This window comes from Monopterus albus, unplaced genomic scaffold, assembly GCF_001952655.1.
Source record: "Monopterus albus unplaced genomic scaffold, M_albus_1.0 scaffold18.1, whole genome shotgun sequence".
Taxonomy (NCBI): Eukaryota; Metazoa; Chordata; class Actinopteri; order Synbranchiformes; family Synbranchidae; genus Monopterus; species Monopterus albus.
The window spans coordinates 6,527,141-6,540,601 of record NW_018127898.1 but is presented as its reverse complement, the minus strand read 5'-3'; the positions used below and the strand labels follow the sequence as shown (position 1 = coordinate 6,540,601).

At 41.0% G+C, this 13,461-nt stretch overlaps 1 protein-coding gene across 2 annotated transcripts in view; it reads right to left on the bottom strand.

Annotated features, from left to right (window-relative positions):
- Nucleotides 1-8,691: 8,691 nt before the first annotated feature.
- The window catches only part of LOC109956191 (inositol hexakisphosphate kinase 2-like), a 6,433-nt gene continuing 1,663 nt past the window's right edge, over nt 8,692-13,461 (bottom strand). The window contains exons 2-5 of one of the 2 annotated variants that reach the window (XM_020593132.1): nt 12,536-12,770; nt 11,230-11,409; nt 10,750-10,933; nt 8,692-10,133 (exon numbers count right to left, since the gene is read on the bottom strand). In XM_020593132.1, the coding sequence (XP_020448788.1) occupies nt 9,483-10,133; nt 10,750-10,933; nt 11,230-11,409; nt 12,536-12,770 (1,250 nt within the window). In that variant the 3' untranslated portion in view covers nt 8,692-9,482. Of the gene's footprint in view, nt 10,134-10,749; nt 10,934-11,224; nt 11,410-12,535; nt 12,771-13,461 lie in introns of both variants that reach the window. The other variant, XM_020593133.1, reaches the window with a different exon arrangement.

The window sequence follows — 13,461 nt, the reverse complement described above, 5'->3', positions numbered from 1 at the left end:
CTGCAGTGGTAGAATGCAACAGTGTGCGTTTACTTTATCAGGAATTACTGATAAATATGAATGTTTGTCTAACTCTGGCATACATTCAGAAATATAATTAATATACATTTTCTCTGACTAATAAAGGCAATAAACATTAGAAATGTTTGAGGTACTTGTATTTCATTTGAGTATTGCCATTTGTCAAGATCAAGATCAAAGATTTTTTATTGTCAATTTACTATATGTGCAGGACATACAAAAAATCGAAATACCTTTTCTCTCTCACCGAATATTGAATGCTATACCAATTAAAGTAGAATAGAAGTAGAATAAAAATTGAATAAACTAGAATAAGAAAACTAAATTAGAGTAATTAGCATAAAACTAAATGGTACAGCCTAATAGGCTATGACTCAAAACCATGTACAATCAGTGACAGTAGTGCAATAATAACAAGATGATTGTCAGATGGTTAGCATCACCGGGGCGTTGGTGATGCGGTGCGTAGTAGCTTATGAGATGTACATGGACAGTAGTGCAAATGACCAACAGCAGCAGATATGATGGTAAAAGCAGCAGATTTTCATATAATATATTACTAAACAGGATATAAAATATTGAACATTAGCTTCACATTCACCAAGAGGATGCCGAGGAAAGAGTTAGGTGGAAATAGATGATTCACTGTGGTGACCCTTAACGGGAACAGCCGAAAGCAGAAGAAGAAGCTTCACATTCACCAACTTCATCACTAAAAAGCTAACAATCACTTGACATTTTCTACTATTCATAGCCTATTTTAAGAACATTTTGGTGATAATACGTCTGTATGATTTTGAATGCAGAACTTTTACTTTCACTAATAATAAAAGATCTAAATACTTCCTCCACCACTGACCACATGCAAGCAAACCATGTAACAAACCAATACTGCCTGATGTCACTAATAGAAAACAATACAGGATGTACAGTATTTTGTCTTCTTGACTGTGCGGTTAAAGAGCTGCAGTGATGCCGTTTCCTATTTATTTGACATAATTTGGTGTCCCTTTGTATTGAAGAACAACGAGGAGGTCTGAGAATGACTGTGGCTTCAGAGTACTACATTTGCAAAGTGTGTATGAACAAAATCTCACCACTAGAGCTCACTGTTATTCCAATGGTGATATTTAGCCATACTTCTTGTGTGTCTCTCTCTATGGTTGTGGTAAACAAATTTTATTTCAGTGGCATTGTTGTGAGGATATTTTGGCGGTGTCAGGACATTTTAGCCAGCTTTCACCAGTCCAAAAAGCTGTTTGTGGATATTGACTTGGTTTTAGGGTTATGATTAGAATCAGGTTTAGGTAAGGGTAAGGGCTGGGGCTTGGTGTTTAGTTGCAATGATATGGTCAGGATAAGGGAGTAGCGAATAACAGATTACATTAAGTGAAATTTTATCAGTTGAAAAGAGGAACAAATGTGATTCTGCTGAGGTACATACAATGGAGAGAGTGAATCAAAGTGTATGTAATGAGAAGATCTCATCACTTTCCTTCATAGTTGTGCAGTATTGAAGGGTGGTGAATACTTTTGGCTGCACATTACTGGTGGCACACTCAGCCACTGACCCACAGTAATGAAACAGCAGCATGATGATGACTGGAGCTTTCAGCCATCTGTACATCTGATCAGTCTAAACTCTCTGGACCAACTGTCATCTATCACATGATTGGTTTTTCAGCAGAACACACACACAGAAGGGTCACGAAGAATGGCTGAGAGCCTACTTATCTGCCTTCAGATAAAGCAATATTTGTTCATATGGTTATATAATGACCACAGTGCTGTGAACTAACACAGAGGTGAGGACAGGTAAATACTGCACAGGCCCCCTCCAGTCTCAGCTTTTCACAGTGTGCTGAATAGCCTGCTATATTCAAGATCTGGTGTACAGTCTTCCCTGTCAGGCCTGAAGAAAATATGGTCTAGGTTGGCTTTGATTTTTAAAACAAAGTTATTATTGGTTGGCGTGACTTTATTTTTGAGGTAATAGATAATGGATGGATGGATTCAAATAAAACTAAAAATAATAAAAGGCCTCTTTAGGGAACTCTAAAAGATCCCCTAAAGTTAAATATTACCATATACACCATCTTGAAAATGATCACAATATTATATGTTTTGAGTTTTTATGTTAAAATGTAATTATTTATTACAAGGTTATTATATAGTGAAGTTATTGTATCAATCTCAGTAATAAATTTTCACATGTAATAAGCTGCAGCCAACAAAATGTTTTATAGTTATAATAGTTGCCAAATAATTTTCAGTTGAATTAAGTAATCATCTCTGCTCTACATGATTTACCAGCACTTACTAATTTTTGCTATTAACTTGGGTATAGCTCTTCACAGTATGAGCTAAAGCAGTGCCCATGATGAAGAGCATTTCTAAAGAAAAGCAGAGCATGGGTTGAAATACTATCGCTCCTTAGCTTAGTGAAGCCTGACAGTTCCTCCTTATGGCAGCTATGGACACTAATAGATGAATGTAAACTGATGATATTCATTTGACACCCATACTTTCCTGGGAGCGGTTGATGCACAGTAGTTAAACTGCTATTATGAGTGCCAGTGACCTGCTTCTCAGTGAAAGGCAACACCCTGCTCTCTTTAATCATACAGTTAGTTTCAAAGAAAGCTTTAAGGAGCAGAAGCAAACTCACCCTTGATGCGCTGAACTTATGCCACTGCTACTATCATAAAATACATAAAATTTAATTATTTCAAACCAAATGTATCCTGAAATCAGGCAAAAAAAAACTCTCAATACTGATCCTGATCCTGACCTACATATATAGACATGCCTCCAAATAGGGATAGTGTGCAATGTGGCACAGTCTGCCTGAGGTGTGGGAAGCTGATACGTGAACAGGAATGTACATGGTGTTATGCCGGTACATGATTAGGTGGTTAATTCACGTCTGTCCCAGATGAGTCAGACTTTTTCTTCTTTTAGAGATGAGTAAATCTAAACAGTGATGAGACCCTGCAGATGTGGAGGCATGTATGAGTTTCAGGCAGTCTGTGGGCAGCTTCATCAACAGACACTGGATGGGGATGACACAGGGCTATTCAAGTTACATCAACAGCACTCAGCCTGAAGATTATACGTCTAGCTAAATCCTTCATATGCAAATGTGTTTTTTGTCTTTCTTTGTCTTGTGTTACCCTGATCAGTCTTTTGGTGAACATGGTGGTGGGAAACAGATTTATATTTCTAGATATGTGTGTGTGTGTGTGTGTGTGTGTGTGTGTGTGTGTGTGTGTGTGTGTGTGTGTGTGTGTAAACACTCCCAGACAATCACATTGCATTTTTGTCCATCAGCATTCTCTGAGTTACTGTACATCAATCCTCAGCTGTTCACTAGCTGGGAGTGGGCATAAACACACATCTTACACACAGGTAGAAACACATATACTGTATGTGCAAATGCATATATGAAGAGGTTAAGTAAACTCTCACTGAGGATAGACCAAAAGAAGAAGAAGGGGGTGGGCAGAGAATCCCAAAACAGTGAAGACACAGAGTGCTGAATTATCATCTCTAGCTGCAATATTTGATTTTTGTTTCATAACAAGTATGTCATTAAAATTGTCATTAGTCATTACGTCTTGCACCTGTCTGTCACTAAAATGGACAGTACAGGCTCTGTTTGGTGACTGAAAACTGTTTCACAATAGTTTTTGGTATTCACAGTATCTATCAATTTTTCAATCTAAAGCCCAAACTGCTCTAATACTCCACAAATCCAGTTGTGGAGTGGCAGTATAATAAAAGCCAGAGTAACACCCAGGGAGTGATTCCACCATCATGGCTGAGGTTGAGTAAAGAGTTGTTTTAGTTTTATCTGTGCCTCTGATGGTTCATTATAGTAATTAGGTGGTCAGCGTAAATGAGTTTGTCAGAGTGGACCAGCAGACCATGGGTATGACAGCAGCCTCAGGCCCGGTCGCCTGGCAGACAGTGTCCCTGCCACCATTATGGAACTTTCTAATTACATCTTGGCTCAGTGGTGCTTTTCTTCACTTCCATTTCTCTGCCATTCTTGATCTGTTTCTGCTTCTTCATAGGCTGTGTGGCAATTTTATGCTTTTCTAAACAGTCAATCTAATTCTCTTTACAGATTAAAGCTAGATGCAGGTCCTCTTACTAGCTTTAACATGGTTTGTGTGTTGCAGCCAGATCAAGTAAGAGGGTAAGGATTTTACTAATTGAATGATTTAGATCGGAAATGGGTTAGTGCATGATTCATCTTCCTGCCATATGTGACGTTTCTGTTACATCATGATGTGAAATTTACTCTGATTATTTCATATGTCATTCTTAGAAGCATCACTGTGAGCTTGAGTTTTATTTCATTAATTGATATAATATATATTTTGTATATTTTACATTTTTGTGTTTATGGTTCATGTTTGAGCATAGTTTATTATTAACTTGACACTAAGCTGATACTTCATGTCTGTGTGATGTATGACAAGTTGGCCTGATTAGATGAATTTCAGTGTTAGTTTAATCAGGGCAGTACGTGAGAGATGCGATAAAAAATAGATCCGCTGAACAGAATGAGGCTAAACAGTGTCTTTATTAAACATCTCATTGCCTTTAGAAAAGGATGGACACCCACACTCGTACATTACCTGTGAAAAATATTCAAGCCATTTGAAGGTTTTAAGTTAAAGTAGATTTTATCAACAGAAAACAGCCAATTAATGTGAAAATTAATCTCTATAAAGTAATTTATTAGAAAAATGAATTACAAAATATACATCCACTCCTTTCGAGGGTGCCCACTGAGGTTGTCCACAGGGAACACTGTCTCCAACATGTTTGCAGCATTCTCAATGATTCCTCTCACCCTGCTCACAAACTGTTTGACCTCCTGCCCTCTGGGAGGCACTTCAGGAGCCTCCGGATCAAAACCAGTAGACTCAGGAACAGCTTCTTCCCCACAACTGTCTCCTTACTGAACTCTGTCCCCCGCTGAACCCCCACTGCCTTCCTCTATACCACTACACACACCTCACCCCTTCTCATCTCTCCTTCCAGGACTTATGCAGTACACTTCTGTTACCTGTAACACTGAAGTGATCTGTTAATTTGCACATACTCTACTCACAGGATACTGCTCTGTATTCATTTGCACACTGTTCATATGCAGATAATGTATATTTATATTTATCTTTGCACTATTTACATCCATTGAACTGTTCACTCAGTTAACTTATCTTTTTATTCTGCACTGTTTCATTCCATCTCATCCCATTGCACTAGTGTTCCATAAGCTTAATGTAACTTGTCCATTACCTGTAATTTAAATCCATAGTCTGTTGTATATCATACATTAGCCTACATATCTTACTGTAAATATCAACTGTACATATCCATCGGTAAATTAGTTCTGACTGCACAGACTGCAGATACTGCGCACTCTACACTGCTGTTGTTGCACTTCTGGTTAGATGCTAAACTTCATTTCGTTGCCTTGTACTTGTACTTGTACTTGTACTTGTACTTGTACATAGGTAATGACAATAAAGTCAAGTCTAGTCTAGTCTAATTTAATCTAATCTAATCTAGATGACATAGCTCTGGTCTCCAGTACTGCTGTGAGGAACCTTGGAGTCATTTTTACCAGGATATTTCCTTTAAATCACACATAAACCAAGTCTCTAGAACTGCCCTCTTTCACCTGTGTAATATCGCAAATATCAGGAGCATCCTGTCTCAAAGTGATGCTGAAAAACTGGTCCATGCATTTGTTATGTCCAGACTCAGGATGTCCCAATAATTCTGTAAAAAGCCTCCAGTTAATCCAAAATGCTGCAGCCAGAGTACTGACAGGAACTAGCAAGAGAGATCATATCTCTCCCATATTAGCTTCTCTCCACTGGCTCCCTGTAAAATCCAGAATAGATTTAAAATCCTTCTCCTAATATACAAAGCCCTTAATGACAAGGCGCCATCATATCTTAAAGACCTCATAGAGCCTTACCATCCTAACAGAGCACTTCACTCTCAGAGTGCAGGTCTACTTGTGGTTCCTAAAGTCCACAGAAGTAGAATGGGAGGCAGAGCCTTTAGTTATCAAGCTCCTCTCCTATGGAACCTGCTCCCAGTCTCAGTTCGTGAGGCAGACACCCTCTCTACCTTTAAGATTAGACTTAAGACTTTCCTTTTTGATAAAGCTTATAGTTAGGGCTGGATCAGGTGACCCTGAGCCTTCCCTTAGTTATGCTGCTATAGGCCTAAGCTGCTGGGGGGCCCCATGATGCTCTGAGTTTCTCTTCTCTCCTCCAATCTCCATGCATCTATGTGCCACCATTACATGTCGCAAACTGTGTGCCAGGTAGCCCAGTGCTTTATTGTTTGTTTTGTCTTGTAGCTTTTCTTCTTTGGCCGCCCACCAAGAGCTGGGGTCTGTCGGAGGTTTCTTCCATTAAAGGGAGTTTTTCCTCCCTGCTGTCACCAAGTGCTGCTCAAGGGGGATTTGTTGGGTTTTTCTCTATAATAATAATAATAATAATAGTAGAGTCTAGACTTTACTCTATAAAGTGTCCTGAGATCACTTTTGTTGTGATTTTGTGCTAATGTAAATAAAACTGAATTGAACTGAAGATAATAAATATAATCACATCAAAATCACAGTTGCTATTTGCTTCATTGTTCCTTTTATAGAGCTGTGGTAAACTGGACAGATGTCAGTTTGCTTAATGTATGCTCATCCCATTGCACTAGTGTTTTATAAGCTCAGTGTACTTTATCCATTACTTGTAATTCAAATCCATAAAGACTGTTGTATATTGTATATTACCTTATATAACTTACTGTAAATATCAATTGTACATATCTATTGGTAAATTAGTACAGACTGTAGATTCTGCACACTCTGCTCTGCTGTTATTGCACTTCTGGTTAGATGCTAAACTGTGTTTTGTTGCCTTGTACTTGTACATGTGTAATGACAATAAAGTTGAATCTAATCTAATCTAATCTTTTAATAGAACATACCTCGGCCATCACAGGTGCAGCCAACCAGTCTTAGAAGTTACATAATTAGTTGAATAGAAATCACCCGTGATCATCACTTTGTCAGTAAAGGGGTTTTATGTTGATAAGAAAATATTTGATTCAGTACTGTAATACAAGTCGCCCAAAAACGATGGCAGAGTTTCATTCCCAGCAAAAGCTCCTGTTACCATAGTGATTTTAACCACTGTTATGTAACTGTTCCACTTGCAGCAATGGGCTGTGAGGATGTACATGCACACACATGTCATGCACTGGCATGCAAGCTATTTGATACAGCAAAACACTGAATCTACAGCATGCATGTGGTGCAATATACAGTACATATATATATACTGTATATAGATGCATAAATGCACAGACAGTGGGATCACTTTGACGGCTGAAACCAGCATTCAAACACTGAGTCTGCTACACAACCCTGGCTATCTTCTCCATTTCTCTGTCCCTCTGGAATCACATGCCAGTCCTGTTTCAGAGCTGAATCCAGCTCTAATATTGCTCCCTGGCAGTCCATTAAACTGTGCAAATACAGGGATAAATACATTATGTGTTTAAACGTAACTAACTCTGCCCTGACCTAGACTGTTAAAGATTAAAGTGTCTGTCTGCTCAGCTCATGCCCTTTACTGACCTTTCATTGTACCTAGACTGCCACAGGATGGCATAATGAGCAAGGTCCTAGAATGGCATACAGTATCTAAAGAGCATGTATAGGCAGTCATCCAAAGGGATCTTTGAGAGAAGCACTTTGTGCTGTATATTACATTACAGTTAAGCATCAGGAGCACACTGTAAAACAAGCATACGCTCTATATCAGACCTCAAGTGACAATGTGTTCAAGTCCTAAGCCCAACAAGGATGTGACAGATGATGTGCAGGAGGTCAGTTTTCAGCATTAACTGGAACAAGCACATGGTCTTCATATTATGATATATTCTAGTTAATATTTGACTCAAACTAAAACAGCTTTGGCAATGAATAATATTTAAATCTTAGTTTAACAAAACAATAAAGTGTGTAGCTGTGGGTGAGCACAGCGTGCAATCAAATTAAAATAAATGTTTCATATTTCAGATTGCCATTTGTGTGGCGGCTGGGTGTCACAGCACGACTCGCCTCTGGTCAGAGATGAACCAACCAGCCTAGGCAGCCTGAGGTGCTGTCAGCCTCCTATTTTAGCATCACTGCAACTGCAAAGTTCTTCTGCAGTAAGGGAATTGTGTTTGGGGAATGTTGTGTCTTGGCTGCACTCCACAAAATTCCAGGATGCACCCACAGCAGGCCTAGGGTGTTCATGTGCTCCAGTTACTTTTCTGCACAGCAGCTGGTGAGAGTGGACCTCAGGTGCCTGCTTACATTGAGCTGCAGTCCTGTCATACTTTCCATGATATATGTGGAAAGATTAATTAATCTTTAATCATGTGCTTGTGCCAGCTGGTGCTCAGACAGAGGCCCTCAGGTATGTACACTCCCAGGGAACAACCTCACATACTGGACATTTACATGTAATTTGACTGCGGTGACATATTTCATGTAATCTGGAAAATCTTCGGTTTCTGTCTTTACACCTGTAATTTAAAAGCTCCTGAGGTTGTCTGCAAGCAAACATGAAAGAAGACAAAGAGGTTAGCTCAAACCAAAGGCTTTAATTTCACAAACATACAAGACAGAGGAATCCAAACATGTCGAAAACAATGTTAATTAATAACATTATTGTTTACATGGAATGTAGTACTCTCCATTTACATTCTTTTTTAAACTTTTAGTTTATTTTATGAAACGTCAAATGAATAGATTCTATATCATCAAATGAATAAATTCTGTATCATCTCTGATATGGATAGATTCTCTTTGAGTGAGGATGAACAGGCGAAGTAGGCTGGCAGAATGAACAGGCACAAGGAGAAGAACGGAGTGTGTGAGCACGTGACCTTTCTGCCCATTGACTGTCCTTGTACACGTACAACTCCTGCTCGCTCTGATAGTCCTGTCTCAGTCTAAACATACACTCATTCAGCAGAATGTGTGGATGTTTGTGTGTGCAAAATGTGGACACTTTCTTTGGAATCGGACACAAGGAAAACATTTCTACTGTCTCAGACTTCAAACTGATTTCTTTTGCTGCCTAAACCTTTTTTCGGTGCACTGGGTTAAAACAGAATGATGGTGATGAGTAAATCACTGCATGTGTCACAGATGGTTCTTCTATGTTACTTGCAGGCCTGTTTCAAATTCCAAATACGGAGACACACACACACACAACAGGAGCATCGAGAAGCACCAGAAACAGGAAGGGGGTCCAATGAAAAGCCAGCTATAACAAGGTTGGATTTTCTCTCTTCTCCTCTGTAGTTCAGTCCCATCCTTACTCCCACAATTCAGCATCACCGTGTCTCTGTGACTGTGTGTGTCATGTCAGCCTTCAGTCTGTGCTTTGGTTCTCCAGCTCCGAAATGATGGTGATGAGGTTCTCGAGGCCAAAAATGTAGTCACTGTCCTGGCCCTCGTGCACCACGCTGTCCTCCTGGTAATGTCTGCAGGTGGTGTGGGCAAAGTCTATCATCCTCACATCCACCACAGGGCTGCGGGGGTCGGAGCGGGACAGGCGAGCCTGGCTGACACATGAGCTCCCACCACCACTGCTAGTGCTGCTGCTGCTGCAGCAACTACTGCTGATGTCACTGGACATGGAGGGGCTGTGAGGGAAACCAAGTGCACCTGCTACTTCGCCCATCGACTCGTCTTCTTCCTCCTCCTCCATTTCCGGTTCAGCCTCCTCCTCCTCTTCTTCATCAGATAGTCCGTCTTCTGTGCGTCGCCGTGTGTGTTTTCGGTGTGGTGCCCCATCATATATGATGAGAAGACTACTGGAGTAGAAGCGGTAGGATTCACAGGCTTCCAGGGCAGCCTGCATGTCTCTGAGCCTGCGCAGCACTGGGGAGAGGAGCTCACGCCGTAGGCGCTGTCCGCTGTGGAAGAACTGGTACAAGGCCTCTTTGAAGCCTGGCAGGGTGAGCTTACGACCATGGTACTTGTTCATGAACATCAGCTGGCCTGTGTCAGACTGGTACACCTGGAGGGACAGATAAACAAGAAGATGGAAGAGTTCCCCCGATTTGTTGGTTTATATGGAGAGCACCATTGAAAATGATCTTTGTTTACCTGCACTGGACCGTGCAGCCAAAGAAATTTACAATAACCCTATTGTGTCTTAACTGACATTTTATTTCTCCTTTGATAACTGTAGCGAAGGATGAGTTTGATTCAATCTGAATGTGTCACAGTCACACTTACTGGCTTAAGGCTAATTTCACTGCCATTTGATGCTTGACAGATGGTACAACACATGGTAGTCGGGCTATTAAAGGAGTAGGTCCTAATTTTTAGAATTTCATATTTTGGACTATTTCTTGGCTTTGATCAGTAACGTCCTTGGTCGTCTGCCGGTTGCCTGGCAACTGTCTTGATCCAAGTAACAAAAAACATATTTTTATAATTTGGTCTTCATACAGATTAAACAAATTATAATGTGATCTGCTAGACTGAGCCAAGTTGGATGATGTCTCACCATTTCCAGTGTTTGAGCTAAGCTAACTAAGCAGCTGCTGAGTGCAGCTTCATATCTAACAGACAGATGTTAGATATTCTTTTAAGTCATGAACACATAGGCCTGTCTTAGCATAGCCCACCTGCATGCCACAGAGGCGCACTCCTATTGTGGCTGATGTGCTCTGCTCACACTTGCGGATATGCATTGCCTTCTTCTCCTCAGAGGCATCATCTCCATGCTGCCGTGTGCCCATCTTCAGGTCCAACACACATGGTACCGTGTGGCTCCACGTCAGGTTCTCCAGCAGGATGAATTCTGTGAAACTGAGTCAAGGACAAAGTGGAAAAGCCATGGTCTTCTACACTGATACCAGCTTACAGCTAACAACTGCTTGACAAGGTTAGATAAAATCTCAATGTAAACTTTTGCCAATACAAAGCTGAAGCCACTGATAACTATGCACGCATTTCAGCGATGTGTAAATATTGTGGTTGAGTCCTGACAGCTCAGCTGGACACGCCATGTCCTCTGGCCTGAAACTTCTGAACAGTACATCCTGTCTCTGTCCACTGTGATAGTAAATGTTGGCAGAAACGGTGTCAGTAAGAGGATACTGTACTGGTTACGGTGCTTGGCATTCTCCTTCATCCTCTGCAGGTGCTGCTGGTGACACTTGAGACTCCAGGGGTTGTGTTTGAGCTGCGGAACGGCGTTACTGTGACTGCGCTCCAGTCTGTAGTAGAGAACCTCAGCCTGCTGCCGCCACTCCAGCTCCACGTCCTCCTGCAGCTTGTGAACACTGGACGACAGAAGGAGAGCGATCCTCGTTAGTTTTACATACAAAGCACAAAGAAAATACAGAATTGACTTGAAAGTGATTAAGTGTTAGTGTGGGTAGTAGAGCCGGTAACAACAGGTCAGTGATTAACCATAGGATATAAAGACTAATAGAACAGTGTCTTTTACTAGCCATCATTCCACAATTGAAAGAACAGCCTCCTCTCATCCTCTGTCCTTAACCAGTACCATTCCTTTGGCTGCTTCACCCCCAGGCCCAGGCTACATAAAAGTTTGTATTTGTACATGTACAGACATCCATGTACCCAAGGCTGTGAGCCTCCTCCTGGCTCCCAAGGCCAAGGACTAGCCTCTTGCTGTATTTAGAGCCAGTGTTGCCTCAGGTTGTATGTGTAAGTCAGAGTGTGGACCATCAAATTCTGGGACTACAGCTTTACCATCCATGGGAAACAAAAAGCTGCTTTAAATATATCATGGTTGTGTAACCACTCTGAAGCTATCAACCTACAATTTAATCTGTATCAATGGAAAAGTGACTCACTTTGCTCCCGCCTGTTAAATAAAGTTGAAAGTTTATCTGTACTTTACAGTAAATAACAGTATCAAAGATAAAGAATCGTACTTGCCAAGTGTATTTAAACACACAAGGAATTTGACTCTAGTACAGAGGCTCTCAATGTACGTGTGAGTCACCAAGAAAATAGGAAAAAGGCAGACATTCTATTTGTATACATACTGTATATACACTTTCCGATTGTTATGTACACTTCTTGCACTGAGGGAAAAAACACAAAGCTGTTGTCCTGTTATACAGACATGGATTAGTTGGTCATCACTGTGACGGCCCAGGGGAAGAAAAGCTTTGGCGTACAGTGACCTGTAGTGCCGTCCAGAGGGGAGGAGTTCAAACAGTTTGTGTCTGGGACGTGAAGGGCCTGCAGAAATCAGGTTTGCTCCCACTTGTTAAATAAAGTTAGATTAAATTTATCAGTACTTTAAGTTTCAAAATGAAAGTGACGCACTTTGTTCCCGCCTGTTTGTGCAAAGACTACACCTTTAACTTTATCGCGAGTAACAAGTTCCTGAGTGTACTGCTGTACTTGTTCAGACTTTCTCTTCCACCTCACCTCTTGTCCTTGTCTTTGCGAGAGTGACGGCTTCGGCCATCTTTACTGTAATGTTCACTGTCCACTAGCAGTGAGGATGCCACCACTTTGCCCCACTTCAGCATGTTGCTTTTGTGCTCGCAGTCGGCCGAAGGGTCCGTGTTCTCCAGATCTACTGCTGCGTCACTGGGGAGGGGGTAGGCGATTAGGCAAAGATTTCCTTCTTCATCCTCCTCGAAGCTGACTGACACCACACCTAAGGCAGTGAGAGACAAGTAGATGGTGGTTAGAACATCAGACATCCGCAACAGGGGCATGATATGTCTCGTAAAGAGTCACAGCACAAAAAAGCTGAAAACAAACAACTCTTATCCCCATCTTGCTGCTTCTGGCAGTAGTTACACCTGCACAAAACAGACGAGAGTGTACGGGACAGAGACACTGAGCTCTCACCGAACAAAAAACCAACATAAGAAGAGATCATGCAAATGCTGTACACACAGAAACCAGCTAAGCAGGTCTAATTATAAAAAGCATGTAGCAGTACACAATAAATAACAGCCCAAACGCAAACAGCACAAGGCTACAAAACTGAGGTCAGAATACAAAAGTAGAATAAAAAGGAGAACAGAATTTTACCTCACAGAAAATGATGAGCAATGTCCACATATACCTTACAGGAACCAAAAGGCATCAGCACACAAACACACACAGAAAAAGGAGTATGGTGTAGATATGATGCTACTAGTTTCAGAAGCTTCCATATCTACAGTATGTAACTCCAACAGCACAATCTCTCCAGACTACCTGTTTGTATCATAACCAACTACAACCGTTCCTTCTCATGGTGTCCCATAATGTGGCTGGAGGAGAAACCATGACAAGGTGAAGGAGAGGAAGGACTGTACATGAAAAACAGGTAAAATGCTGAGATGGAAAATAAAGCA